Below are 13,661 nucleotides of genomic sequence, written 5' to 3' on the forward strand. Positions count from 1 at the left end.
TTGCCTCTATCAACTCAGCAGGATGCTGGTAAAGGACCATGTTTTGGGTCTGGCTCTTAAGAAAAATCTTAGTCTTATTTGCATCTTTCTGAAGAGGATCTCAGTTTAGGAACATATTTGTCTCCTAAAGCACTCAGAAATTTTCTCTGGGATTCTACTTACATTCAAATTTACCCTCTCTCCAGAGGTTTCCTTTGGAGTAGAATGTAAGCAGAGAGTTGTTTTTAACACTCTTTATGAAGTACCAGTACCTTGCTTGAAAATGTGCCCTGGCATGTATAATGGAGGTCACATTCTGTCCAGCAATGCAGCAGAAGTCATCAGTGCCTGTGCTGGCACTGACCCAGTAGGCTTTCATTCTGTCTTAATCAGGGAGCTGATGTTTATGCCTCAGCATCAAACCTTTCTATACTCCCAAAGCAATTTGTATATAAACTTGGTACTGGTGATTGTACAGGAAAGTCTAACAGCTCTTAACTACAAGTAGATGCAATGGTAATTGATCACTTCAGGATGGCAGTAGGTTAAGGGGTGAATGGTCCCAAACTTTGGGATCACATACCTTTTAGATCACATACCTTTAAAGAAATTTGCTGCAAAGCCTGCTTTATTGATGGTTGCATCAGATGCAAACTTCATCCATACTTTATTTGAACTGGATTTGATATCTTCTGGCTTCTCGTAGCCACAGAAGTGACCAATCAGTGGGCTGTATTCCGTTAGGCCATCTCGGATCTCCAGGTAGTCATAAGAACATGCATCGTGCCATTCAATCTGCAATGGGAAAAGGATATGACTGTAGCTCACTAGTATGAGTGCTCTGAGCCAGGCTAGCTACCCAGTTTGACTTTGGCCAGAGATCAGCTTCCAAACAAGCATCCCAAACAACTGGTCACAACTACGTACTTGCCTCATGGCTGCCATTGAGCTCTCCTGCAGTTGAAACTGCATTCAAGCCTGGGCATATCTCTGTTCTAGTGCTATTTTCATGGCTTCCTTCTGGTGACACCCGGTCCCTGACTATCTACAAGCTGCATTTCCATGAGAAGCTGTAAGGAACAGAGCGGAACAACCACAAACAGAAAGGTTCAAGAAACAGCTGTGGGGTCACGGCTAGTGGCCCCACAGTAGTGGGGTCAGCTCTTTCCAGGACAAGCACAGTACATGTACACAAGCCACAAGAGTCTATGGGATAGATGGGATTTATGCAGCAACCCGGATCCTGGTCATTCCTATCTGTGACTTATACATCAGTGGTCAGAAACAGATGACTGGACACCTAGATAAAAGTGTAAGACATTTTATAATCAGTAGGAGAAAACCTTTTCTGAAATCTTCAGAGCCTGTCTGCCATCTGAGAACATGATGTTTCTTTGGAGATTCACAGACACCTGCAATCTGCCAAGCCTTAGCAACACCAAGAGTTTTTTGCCTGGATTGTGACCATAAGTAACAGTTTTTGAAAAATAATCATACTTAAAACTTGGCTTCAAGACCTCTGAGCAGACTTCTGGTGAGAAGAAATTATGTTCAGAAGTATTCAAAAGAATTAAAAAAAATTTATTTCTTCTTCATTTTAAAGCATCTACAGAGGCAAAATAATATCTACAATATAATATAAAATTACATTTCTCACCTCAAAGGCTTGGAATGTGATTCCTATGTGAAAACCCTCAGAAACTGTGATCTTCCAGATGCACTCTTTGGAAGGTCTGTAGTCATCTGGGTAATTGGGCGATTGGATCTGGCCTGCATCTTTGTGAATTTCTCCACCACAAATAGCTTCATAAAAAACAAATAGCAAAACCACAAGATTGCAGGTTTTTCATTAGGTGAAGCCTGCTCCATACATCGTCCTCTTCCTTATTCAAATCTGTATCATTACTCTGTTACACAAAGGCGGCATTCAGGTCATGGAAGTTTTTCCAAATCTAACATTTTGTCTTAGTGACAGTGTCTCCTGTCTTGCTGTGCCAAGGAGGACAACCTCCGTGGAAGGTGAACTCACTGGGATAGAGAATTTTTATGAATTTGCGCGTTTCACACTCCTGGTCACCTTCATAACTGCTTAAAACCCGGTACCAGCAATAAGGACCAAGAAAAATTGGCAAAAACCCCAAAAACCCAGTTGCAAATCTAATCCAGCCACAAGATGGCAATATTAGCAAGCATGAGTTGAGCTGTCCCTAGAAGACCGTCAGGCTGACTGCTGTGTATGAAAAATCAAGGTTGCTAAATATAAGGATGAGTAAGTTTAAAGACAAGAACAGAAAGTTTAATGATAATCTAGTTTAATACAAAACTAGCTGAGACCTCAAAGACAATAGCAGTTCAGGATAACTGTCAGCAAGACTGTAACAAATGAAAGTAAGATCACAAGTTAAAACCTGTGTTACCCCATGATGCACAACACACATGTCTGCAGAAGGCATATGGATGTTTTGGCTGTATTTAAAATCAAGCAAAGAAAAAGCACTGGCAGTAAGTACAAGAGACGTGGCACTGCAATGACACCTGCCAGACAACAACCATATTCACCCTTGGCGTCTCCCCACAACACTGTATTCAGACATGGGTCTCAATATACTGTCCTGGAAATTGCTTGCATTGGTAACATTGCCTTGGTTTTGCCTTGTAAGCTGCTAATGCTTAACTGTGACCTAGTTAAAAACACTGATTCACTAGTGCAGTGATAACTTCTTTCCTAGAGAATCATACTAAGGCACCACCAAATAGTTGCACACAAATTTCAGCTGCAGAGCACAACATAGATTGAAGTTTGAATTCATATATTCAGATCTACAAGTGGTGCTAGAGAGAACCTCTGAGTGACCCTTTAGAGAACTGTCTCCCTGCCAACAGAAAGAAGACTATAAGAGCAGAGAACTGACCATTTTTTTTTCTTTTTTCTTTTTTTTTTTTTAACAGCCATAAAACTGTCAGCCAGCAAACAGTATATTCTCTACCCACTGCAGTAGCTCACACTGGAATTCAGCTGAGCATCAAAGTATACTGGAAGAGCATTACTGTAAAATGGAAAGAACATCTGCTGATAGAGCCTCAGAAGACAATAATGATGACAAATTCGGGGCTGCCAGCATTGCTGTAGGGCAAAACCACCAGCATCTTGAATCTCATGAAAGAAACAGACCAACTGAACTACGAGGACACTTTCACTACATTAACTGTCATTTAGTATCAAGTAATTTTCCCATCATGTGGCTACATCCTTCTGCCTCCTTCCTCCCATTTATTGGAAACTTTAGGGCCAAGACCTGGAGGAATCCAAATCCAAAAATCAGTCCTCGGCCACAGAGCTCCCAGCAAAGTTCAGATGTACAAGCATTTACATGCATTCTAAGTAAAGCAGAGCACAGAGAAACAAAGTGCTAATTCACACTTTTGCTTTTTAGTATGTGACGGAGAAAAGTTCAAAAGAAAAAGAGGAACTAACAATAATGCAGAGAGGTTGTGGACAAAAATTGATAAAAGTTAAACATTTAAGGACAATGCCTCCTGAAAATAGAAGTTACCCTTGTTGCCAAGACACAGAAGTCACAACAGTGGAAAGAAACAAGCCATTGCCAGAGTTTGCTCTGGAGGTCAGTAGGGATTAAGAAAGATTTTTGGAAATGCTCCAATTTCAGCAAATAAACAATGGAGAGAGGTGCTGATAATCTCACTACCTGCTGCTCTGACATGTGGAGGCTGAGTTAAGAAAAGAATTATGCAAAGGACTGTCACTGTTTCTGTGGTACGAGCTGGCTTCCACCAGTCATACTCTGTGCTTGCTCTCAGGCTTAGCTGTAGATTTCATACCTTTCCAATTGGAAGTTTCTTGTGGGAAAGGGTTACATAAAAAGCCAGAGTCTTGAAGAGTTAGGAAAATATGAAGAGTTGGAGGAAAGTTTGACTGCTAGGTGCACATTCTGCTTTCATTTGATCTCCTCAAAAGTCAAGTGAAGCAAGTATAGCTCATATTTACTAAGCCTTTAGGGGTCATTTATTAATCAACAGGAAATACAGAAAATTGTCAAGAGAAAAGAAAGCTTGCATAGTGACTTTGTCATGTAGCCAAGGTAATTTTTTTTTCTTTCAATACCATTTAACAATATGAAGCACAATGCCATATTAACATGCATGACGAAGAACAGAGAAGTTGCTTCCCCAAAGCGTTCTTCACCTTGCTTTCTTTTTCTTTTTCTTCTAAAGTTGGAGCAGGTATCACTGGGGAATAACCCACTGTAAGAATTAATCTGACAAGCCCACCAACACAATAACCCAAAATAAATCAGTCTATTAGAGACACTCTAGTTTGATCACTTCTAATTCCAACAAACTACCATAAAAGGGGTGTTACAAACCACATGGTTCAGGCAACAGCTGCTTCTCAGGAGAGATGTAAAAAACCCCATAATCAGGCAAGCTACTTCTGTCTCTGGGGCAACAATTCCTGTAGAAACCAGATATGTCTCCTGTGAAACACATTTGTTAGCCCCACACTGTTGTGAAATCCTCATATGCTTTACTTGCACTTCTCCAACAGTCCCATGTTTTCTTTGCTTCCTTCTGTTAGTATCATTATTCATGAGTATATTGGGCACTGGGCTTCCAGTGTCATGCTTGTTCCTGTGGCTGCAGAAAGAAGATGATGCAATGTTGATACCAAATGGTGACCCTCAATACTGTGGACAACACTGGTACTTCTAAGAAAATGCCTGTTGCCCAGAGAATCATAAAGGCTTTTAATACATTTTAGAGCCAATATTGCACAAAAATAAGCATATATGGAGAAGGGATGTTACTGATTTGTTACTGACTTTGGTAGTATTGCTCCGCTGAAGTGGTTTCAGCATCCCGTGCCATGCAAGTTTCCAAAGTACCTGACCTGCTAAAGTATCTGACATGCTAATTTCTAATCTTCTGTAAGTAAAACATACAAGAGAGAAGCCAAAGAACAATCTTTGCATTTGAGAAAAAACAAAGCAAAACCAGAAAGACTAAAAAAATAATGAAAAAAAAAACCCACACAAAACCCGCAACAAAATAAGCTGCGGTAAGTGATACAAAATGCATGATCCAAACCAGAATTTTGCCTACTAAATTACTGGAAGAAATCCTGCTACTCCCAGCACTGCTGCTCGCAGGGGCTGGTTATGGCAAACAGAATGTGGTGTAGGAACAGAAGCTATAGCTCCATGCTGCCATCCTGTTGTCCCCCCAAAAAATGTGATGATCTCATTGGAAGATCCATGCCTTGTCTGCTGAAGCAGCCTGCAAAATCTGCCAATATCCATAAAGACAAGAGTGAGAGCTGCATCTAACCATGTGGTGACACAGAACTCCTGCTGATCCCATAACCCCCTGCATCCTGTTCTGGCTGCTCCGTGCAATGCAACAGACTTCTAGCTAAGGGCTGTACCTTCATAGACCACAAAGAAGCCTTTGCCCAGGATGTTACTGCTGCTCCGAAACTCGATCCACAGCCTGCTGTCCGTGGAAATCATTGGTTCAGGGATCTTGTCACCACAAAATCTACCTAGAAGGCAGGAAAGAGATGATCAAGATCTCCTGGCTGACAGGCAGCACAGCATAGCAGGCACCTGTGGCTCCAGGAAGCAAAGAGGCTGTGGTTAAAGGAGCTGTGCTTGTGTAAAACACCCTTTCATTCCCACCACTTGTGCTTTTAAATGAGTTTCTGTTCCCATCCCCCCCCCCAATTAATTCATGTCCTCTTCAATTATTAATTTAATAAAAGTTTTCTTCAGCTGTCAGCAGAATCCAGTAGTCATAGATGCAGTCTCTATTGCTCTGGTAAATTCAAAAGAGCTCTTTTTTTGACCACAAAATTGGGCAAATGAGCTGCAAGGGTGGGAAACCATCCCTTGTCCTTCTAGAGATGTGGCATTAGGAAACGTCTTTTCCATCTGTTAGACGTTGGAAATCCCTTCAGCATTTTGCACCTAAGAGAAAATTGTCCAAGTCAAACCAAAGGCAAGATGTGGCCATGCTGATGAGAAAACACTGTCCTCTGCTCTCACCTCTTCCCAGTTAAGCCTCTGCAGTCATTCAAACTCTTTCAAGAGAGACCAAGAGCCCTTTTGCTCCATGATTCACCCAGATCTGAGCTCTCTGGCAGGCACCAGCACTGGTAAATACCCAAATACTGCCAACAAGAATGAGTCCTGAAAAAGAACAGCTGCAGATGTCCCAAACAACCTTAACAACCCTGATTTGCTGCTCCTCTACCTGTTTATCCTGGGTTCAGCTGTAACAGTTCCAGACAGAAGCTCCTCACAGAAGCCGAGCAAGAACCAAGTATGCAATGAGAGGACTCAGTGCAAATGTGGTGCTTCACTTCAGGTGACACCAGCACGGCTATATACTGAATTCAACACGGCCTTGGCACCTTGTCCAACTGAATCACCAGTGGGAATTTGACAGAGGCAGAGAGCAGCTTGCCAGGTTGAATTCAGTCAGGACAGCAGTGATAGGGATCCTGGCATTGCAACACCAGGCAAAGGCTTACCTCCACTGGGCTAAAACCCTGGTTAATGCCTTACCTGCAAGATAGCGCCTTAGTTCCCATTAGCAGGCTGCACTGGTGTTTCCCTACGCTGAATAAGGTGTCAGATAATTCAAGGCTTGTTGGCTGACAGGTCACAAAGGCTATGACCTTCAAGCATGCAAGAGCTATCCCTCAGTGGCAGGCCACACATGAGTTGCAAAACTTTGTTTCTCTTCAACAGCAGTTTCACCACCAACTTTTTTCTCTTATGGAGTCAGCCATCCAAATATTACCTTGGATCCTAGCTTTACTTGGCTACTCAGTTATAAGCCCCTATATCCCCAAGCTGCCCAGCGCTGTTGGGGCAGAGTGACAGCCCTGCAGTGTACCAATACCATCTCCCAATCTCCACTCCCAAAGGGCATACTAACAAAAAACATCAGCACTGCAAAGCTTCTTCCTCTAGGGTCACTGAGCAACTGCCTCCTGGATTTAGACTTGGAATTTAACAAGGGTGTCAAGGAGAGGAAACACAGATGAGGAACGAGAATGAGCAAACTCCTCAGAGTGTGATAAAGGGCCCATTCATAAAAAATTATACACCATTTAAAGGCTGGGTTTTCACACACTTCTCTGGGAAAACATGCAGTGCACATGTATTTTTTTCTCCGCGCAAGAAGCCCGTGCTTTCACAATTCAAACTAATCCCCTCCCCACCCCCTGCTGAATTGCCATCTGTTTGCCTCTTCCGAGCTAATTTCATGGGCTCAGCCCCTTGCGGGAGCTGTGGCCACTCATGCAGTGTCTCCTTCCAGATGGAAACACTCGCAGGTCCACCTGCACTGGGGGACGGGGAGGTGCTTGGCTTCTGAAATACCTTTAAATTACTCAGCAGAAAAAATAAATAATGAGCTAAGTCGCAGCTGCTGGAGCAATGTTACCTGACGCATGTACAGCAGAAAACAGCAATACATGCTGCCAACCCCAAAACAGGCAGGAAGCAGTAAAACCGGCTTCCAACTCTGCACTGAAACTCAGGCCCATGGAAACTTCCAGAAAGCAGCATGACTTCAGCCTTAGCACCTCACCTGGTACCAGGGCTGGGATGCCCAGTGGCGCCAAGGAGAGCACCCAGACCTTCGTAAGCCTACTGACCCCACACTGACTAGCCCACTCCTGTGCTGCAGCATGGAGCATAGCACCTCTAACACAACTGGTGATGCTACACAACCTGATCACTTACTTCCTTTCAGGCGGAAGTGACTGTTTGCAGTGCACCATTTTACATTTGAGAGCAGGAGTGGAGCAGAGCCCTTGCACAGTTTGACATTCTAGGCATGGTCTAGCAAGTTCCCTGTTAGAAGTACAGAGGCTCAAAGCACAGACTACTTGTGTATTTGTAAACACAATACTTGAGAAATAATGGCAGGAGCTTGGGCCAGGAGCTGCATGGCTGCTTCATTCTGACTGCCTGGCAGTTCTACCCTGGTCTTAGGAAAAAGCAGCAATAAAACTCCAGAGACCACATTTTTAGTCCCAGCCCTCTCTGCCTCTCTTCTCAAGCTGCAAAAGGAAGGAACAAAGTCTCTGCTACCAAAGGGCTTGGAGCAGGGATCATTTGATGTGAATACAGCACACTGACATCTCTGGATGGAGACATTAATGAATGGCCAGTACACTGGCTCAACGGAAGCTCCTTCCAGGTAAAGAAAGGTTTGTTTCTGTTTGTTTTCCCCACCTACCACCCTAAGCATCAAGAAGAACACAGAAAATGCAATTAAAATGGAGCAACTACTCACCCAGTAACGGAGCCTTCCTCCAGTAGCCATCACGCACCTCCACATAATCATACCAGCAAAGGCGACTTTTAAATAGGTCCATTGATGTGAAGTTTAACATAATCTGAAAGGAGAGAGCACACGCTTCTGTGGGAAGGGAGCTACTTTCAAGGGAAGACCCTACAGATCATGTGCTTGACCTCTGCTACAGTGCTGCCTAAGTGAGTACACAGAAAAAGACAGTTGGACCGTTTGCTGATTTTTTAATCAGCTTTCCTGAAAAAAAAAAATGCTTCTCGAAGTATTTTAATGAAGCCATGAAAGTATATGACAGCAGACAGAACTCACTATCCGTTCTGTAATTCACAGTCACTGCTCCTCAGTTACTAAAATGACTAGAAAAGCCCAATTTGTTGGGTTTTGGTTTTGCTTTGGGTTTTCAGGGGTTTTTTTTCATAAAAAATTGAATCACTGGTTTTGTTTAGTGTGAACATCATAGAGAAGCACATTGACCCAAAACGCAGATGTTTGGGGTCTCTACGCTTACAAAAATGACACTTGTAAGAAATAGCTGATTTTGCTGACAAGTTTCCACATTCTGACAATTACACCCACACCATCATTATGATGCAATTGTATTTGGTGGCTTTACTGAGCAGAGCTTAGCATTAAAATTTTATCCCTTTGATCTCCTTCCTCTGTAACATGGATTACAGGCCTCTCTATGGGCTTACGGAAGTCATTGAGGGGGTGTGCTTCTGGCATTTTTCCTTGCAAGATTTGATGAATGTATTAACTTACATCTATAATCTGCCACAGAAACATCATTAGATTAAAATAAAAGCCCTGGCCGGATGTGCAGAGTGCAGTCTGTAACTATGTCGCTTATTTTGTTCACACTTTTGCAGTTTTCTGACTTAGGACAGCAAGTTTTTCTATGGTGTTTCTATGCAAATGAATACTACAAGCCCAATATCTGTTCTAAGCTAATGTCTCAGTGCTATGCTGCTACTTTGTACCAAGTGCTGCATTTGATTAAACAGATAAGTTGAAGCATTTAATCTTTTAATCTGAACTTGTTTTTTTTGTTGGTGATTTTTGTTGGGTTTTTTTTGTCAGTGGTTCAGTATTTAGATGCTGGGTCCTATCCAATACAACTCTTCTGAAGAAGCTGAGAGACAAAGGCTGAGAGACAAAGGGAGAATTTACGGTAACATTTACACTGCAAAACTCCCAGTGCCATAGTCTCAAGACCTGGGCAGTTATTGGCACCTCTGCCCCTGGTGAAGCTCTCCCTGCAGCGAATGGCAGGAGCTCAGCAGCGCATGGGACTGGGCTTGCGGATGACAGAACCGTGCCCCAGAGCAAAACATCTGCTGCAAAATGAGTGAGCTCTGCTCTTCTTTGTTCAAGTCTGAGTCTTAAGAGCATCTCGAGGGTGGTCCTCAGCAAAGCCACTCTGCCGAGGAGCTCCCAAGCCAGGCTGTGCATTCTTGCAGGCTGGTACAGCATGAAAGGCCTGAAGGGCTGGCATTAGTGGATTAAGGAAAGATTTCATTTCCACAGGAAGATCAATAAAACAAAAGGAGCTGGGAAGAAAGTGGACAGGGTGGATGACTGATGCGCAGCGGGGCTCAGTGTTTCAAGGCAGGGAGCAGGAGTCCCCTGACAGGAACATTACGCCTGTGTGACAGGGGCAGGCCACTGATGTCAGTCACAGCTCCTCAGGCTCTCTTCAAGCCCCCAGCTTGCTGGCACATTTTACCCAACTCATCTGACTGTCACCTGGCTTTGAAAGGTGGGTGACAGGCAACGTCCATGCGGGGCTCAACCTCAAATCAAGAGGAAGGATCAGAGATCAACATGCAGCCCAGACCTGTGAGGGGGCTGCACTCCAGCAGTACCTCTTCTCTCCTCAGGACCATGTATTCCTGACCCCATCTCTGGGAGGACAGCAGTGGTGCTCAGGAGCCTTTCCAGTCTCCAACCCTACACTCCAGGCACGTTGGAGATCTTTTGGCAGTTGCTAGTGCTGTTGTCACCGGCAAAACCACATGCCAGGGAAGCACACAGTACACCTTGTGCTGGTGTGGCACCTACCTTCTCCCCTGGGGTCACCGAGATCCTCCAGACACAGTGGGAATAGGACGGGTAGCTATTCGGAAAGCCAGGGGCTGAGAAATTCCCTGTTGAGTCCTGCAAAGTCTCTCCACAAGCTGCAGGAAGAAGAAAAAAAACCCAGCAATGAGGAGTGACTCTCTGAAAGATGTCAGGGGCTACCGAAATGTTTGCACATGGTTGTGTGCAGGTTGGTGGCTGGTGCTCCAAGGATGTTCATTCATGGTACTGGCAAAGGTCATTGACCAAATGAGATCGTGCCAAAGGGGTAATGTGAAATTTGTCAGAATTCTTAGGATAGAAGATGATCAGTGCAAGGACACAGGTATAGCAGCTTTTAAAGAGGCACCTTTCTTCCTTCTCCTTCCTTCCACATGCCAGCACTCAGTAGTTTTCAACCCTACTGAGGAATATCTTATCCACTAATCAAATGCAAAACATCAACCCCACCCCACCTTGCAACCCCAAGACTGCTGCCAGCAAATCAGTTTTCCCTTCACTACAAGCTGCTCAATGAGGTTCTCCTTAGTTACCATTGTTAAGTGTCTTTCTGGAGGGTTAAAATATCCTAACAAAAGCAGGGCAAGCCCCACTGCCCTCATGCTTCATCTGTTCAGCACCTACCCTTCTGTCACACTGTGCAGGATAAAACGTAAGCACTGCAGCTCACTCTGCTCTCCACCTTCCTGTTTTTGTGGCCTGCTGCAGTTGATGAAATGTAGATCCCAGAGTGACTTTTGGAAAGCAAGTAATATGCACACACATATGCTCCTTTAGGGAACCACGGCTTCCAACATCTGGGAAAGCTGTGACTACTGTAGTTCCTGCTCTCCGAGCGAGAAGGACTGAGCTGGAACAGGGAGTGACCATCTACATCTTCAGAGCAGCTGATGAGCTAGATGGGAGGATCATAACTATCAAAGCTTCCATTTCCTTCAGAGTGCTCACTAGACACATGCAAATGCCTATTGCAAGGAGCAGGGGCTTATCTGCTCTCCAGTTGTTTCTCCAATTTCATAACGAGCTGATCTTATAAAGCTGCCCTTGACCTGCAGCTTGGTTTCCTCAGTGACGGTAAGGCAGCTTCCAAAAATCCCATGTTAAGCAGCAGTGCTTTGAAAGATCCGACAAGGCCCTCCCTTTTTCATGGAAATGCCAGAGGATATTCCTCTACTTCATGTTATCACACCCTCACTAATTTTTCAGCCATGATTGATTACGTTTAGATGGGCGGGTCGCAATTTGGAGGTGAAAAGAGACTGGTCCCATTCAAAAAGTTTAATGTCTTCAAAAAAGGAAGAGGGAGTCACCTAGGCCAGGATTTCTTTATTTCCCTGAAGCAGTTTGATCCCCAGCTTGACAGATCAGACTAGATGAACAATAGGTGCAGACATAAAAAAGGGTTTTGCCCAACCAAACAGCTTATAGGGGTGCTCTGGAAGGTGGAGTCACTCCTAGGAACAAGTTGCACATATTTCAAGGCACAGGTCAGCATGGGATCTGGCAAAGTGATTCCTGTCAGGAAAGGTATTTTTAACTACTAGAAAGAAAGCACAACTGAGCAAAATCAGCAGGTAAATGCACACACCTGCCCTAGAGGAATGAAGAAAATAAATGAAAGGTCAAAACTTTACATTGCTCCTTACTTCTCCAGCAGTTTTGAGCACTGAGAACTCCCCCTACATTATGCAACTACAAAGGAGCATTGCACAGCAAGTTTTAGTTTCAATTCTGCAGAAATAGCTAATATCCTCCCACCTCTGCCAAAATATTTGGCAGGTGATGCTGTCTGTATTCATCAAGTGGGCAGAAAGATGCTTGTAAAAAGTGATAACCTGCATGCACCGGAGAAGAAAGAAGGCTGCCATTTGCAGAGTAAGTATACTTGCTTCCTTTCTACCTCTTGCAAAGATGCCTTGCCTTATTATCTTCGCCGAAATCTGTTAGGACAATTTCAGCTCCCAGGATGCTGCTAGGATCCTCAACTATACTGAGGATGCATGCTGCCCATTTAACAGTTAAACATCTCAAAGAAGCTGGGTCCCAGCCATACGTCAATACTTATGCTGAGGACAGCAAACCATTCTTCAGCTGATCCTCTGGCATCACCACTGGTCAATGCATGGTCTGGAGCAGCTACCATCTTAGGATGTCTCTAGGAATGCCATCATCTGGCAAGGTGTCTCAGTAAAGAGAGGATTCCAATCCATAACTCACCAAGATATATAAAGATTCTTTTTCTCTGCTCAAAAATCTTTTTAAAAGATAAAGTTTATTTAGTAGGCTCTACATCACTGGGAACACATACTACATGACCGTAATGACATAGGACAAAGAGGACTACTGCCCTAAGCTGAACCACAGTGAAGGTCTCTAACAGCCCAGACTTAATTCTCTCAAGTGTAGTTACACAGTTCCTGGCAAGACTGTGTAGTTATGGAATAGGCACTAATGTATCCACTACCAAACACTACTCTGCAAAACACTGTTTAAGAAGACCTAGTTAACTGTCCAAACCTTGCAGAGGAAATTCTCCAGACAGGCTGGGAGAGGCTAGCCTTTCAGCTCAGAGAGGAAACTGCTTGCACGTGCAGGGAGAAGCACGATAATAATGAGCAATGCGTATCTGTGCGTAGAGCACAATCTCTTGCAGAGCGCACCAAAAAGCAATACAACTGTACTCCAGTTAGTGGCAAAGAAGCCAATAGGTCCAATAACACTAGTGTTTGGTACTTCTGGGATCCAAGAAGCTGAGCCGAGGTGGTTTTTGCCCCTGGTAAAGAGGCTGTTGCACATGTAAGCAGCTAGAAAGGAAAAGAGTTGAAAAGCAAAGCAGGAGAGGTGAACGCTTCAGAAGTCATTTGTAAATGAAGTAGTTGAGTGACAGGCACTTATTGCTTATCAGCTGGTTACTGATACAGTAAATCTTTTTGAAAATGTACAGAGAATTTGAGTAAATGATATAATGGAGGACCATTCTCAATTTATAGTTTAACCATTCCTGCAGTTAGGCCTGTTTCCTTTAGCACAGCACAAAACAGCAAGACATGCTGTTTTCAAGTCTTTTGTAGTGACTATACTCATCAAATCCTCAACCATTAAACCATATCGAATCTAGCGTGTCCTCAACATGAAAAGGACATGGAGCTGTTGGAGCAAGTCCAGAGGAGGGCCATGAGGATGATCAGGGGGCTGGAGCACCTCCCGTATGAAAAAAGGCTGAGGCAGTTGGGGCTGTTCAGCCTGGAGAAGAGAAG

The 13,661-nt window shown here is 43.9% G+C and overlaps 1 protein-coding gene across 14 annotated transcripts in view; it reads right to left on the reverse strand.

Moving 5' to 3' along the window:
* The window catches only part of TLL2 (tolloid like 2), a 99,993-nt gene that overhangs the window by 19,881 nt on the left and 66,451 nt on the right, over positions 1–13,661 (reverse strand). For 12 of the 14 annotated variants that reach the window (XM_030486668.1, XM_030486655.1, XM_030486656.1 and 9 more), the window contains 5 exons: positions 10,387–10,502; positions 8,308–8,410; positions 5,423–5,539; positions 1,637–1,782; positions 579–774 (listed from right to left, as the gene is read on the reverse strand). In XM_030486668.1, the coding sequence (XP_030342528.1) occupies positions 579–774; positions 1,637–1,782; positions 5,423–5,539; positions 8,308–8,410; positions 10,387–10,502 (678 nt within the window). The remainder of the gene's footprint in view (positions 1–578; positions 775–1,636; positions 1,783–5,422; positions 5,540–8,307; positions 8,411–10,386; positions 10,503–13,661) is intronic. The other 2 variants (XM_030486659.1, XM_030486662.1) reach the window with 2 other exon arrangements.

The sequence above is a fragment of the Strigops habroptila genome, chromosome 5 (assembly GCF_004027225.2).
Source record: "Strigops habroptila isolate Jane chromosome 5, bStrHab1.2.pri, whole genome shotgun sequence".
Lineage (NCBI taxonomy): Eukaryota > Metazoa > Chordata > Aves > Psittaciformes > Psittacidae > Strigops > Strigops habroptila.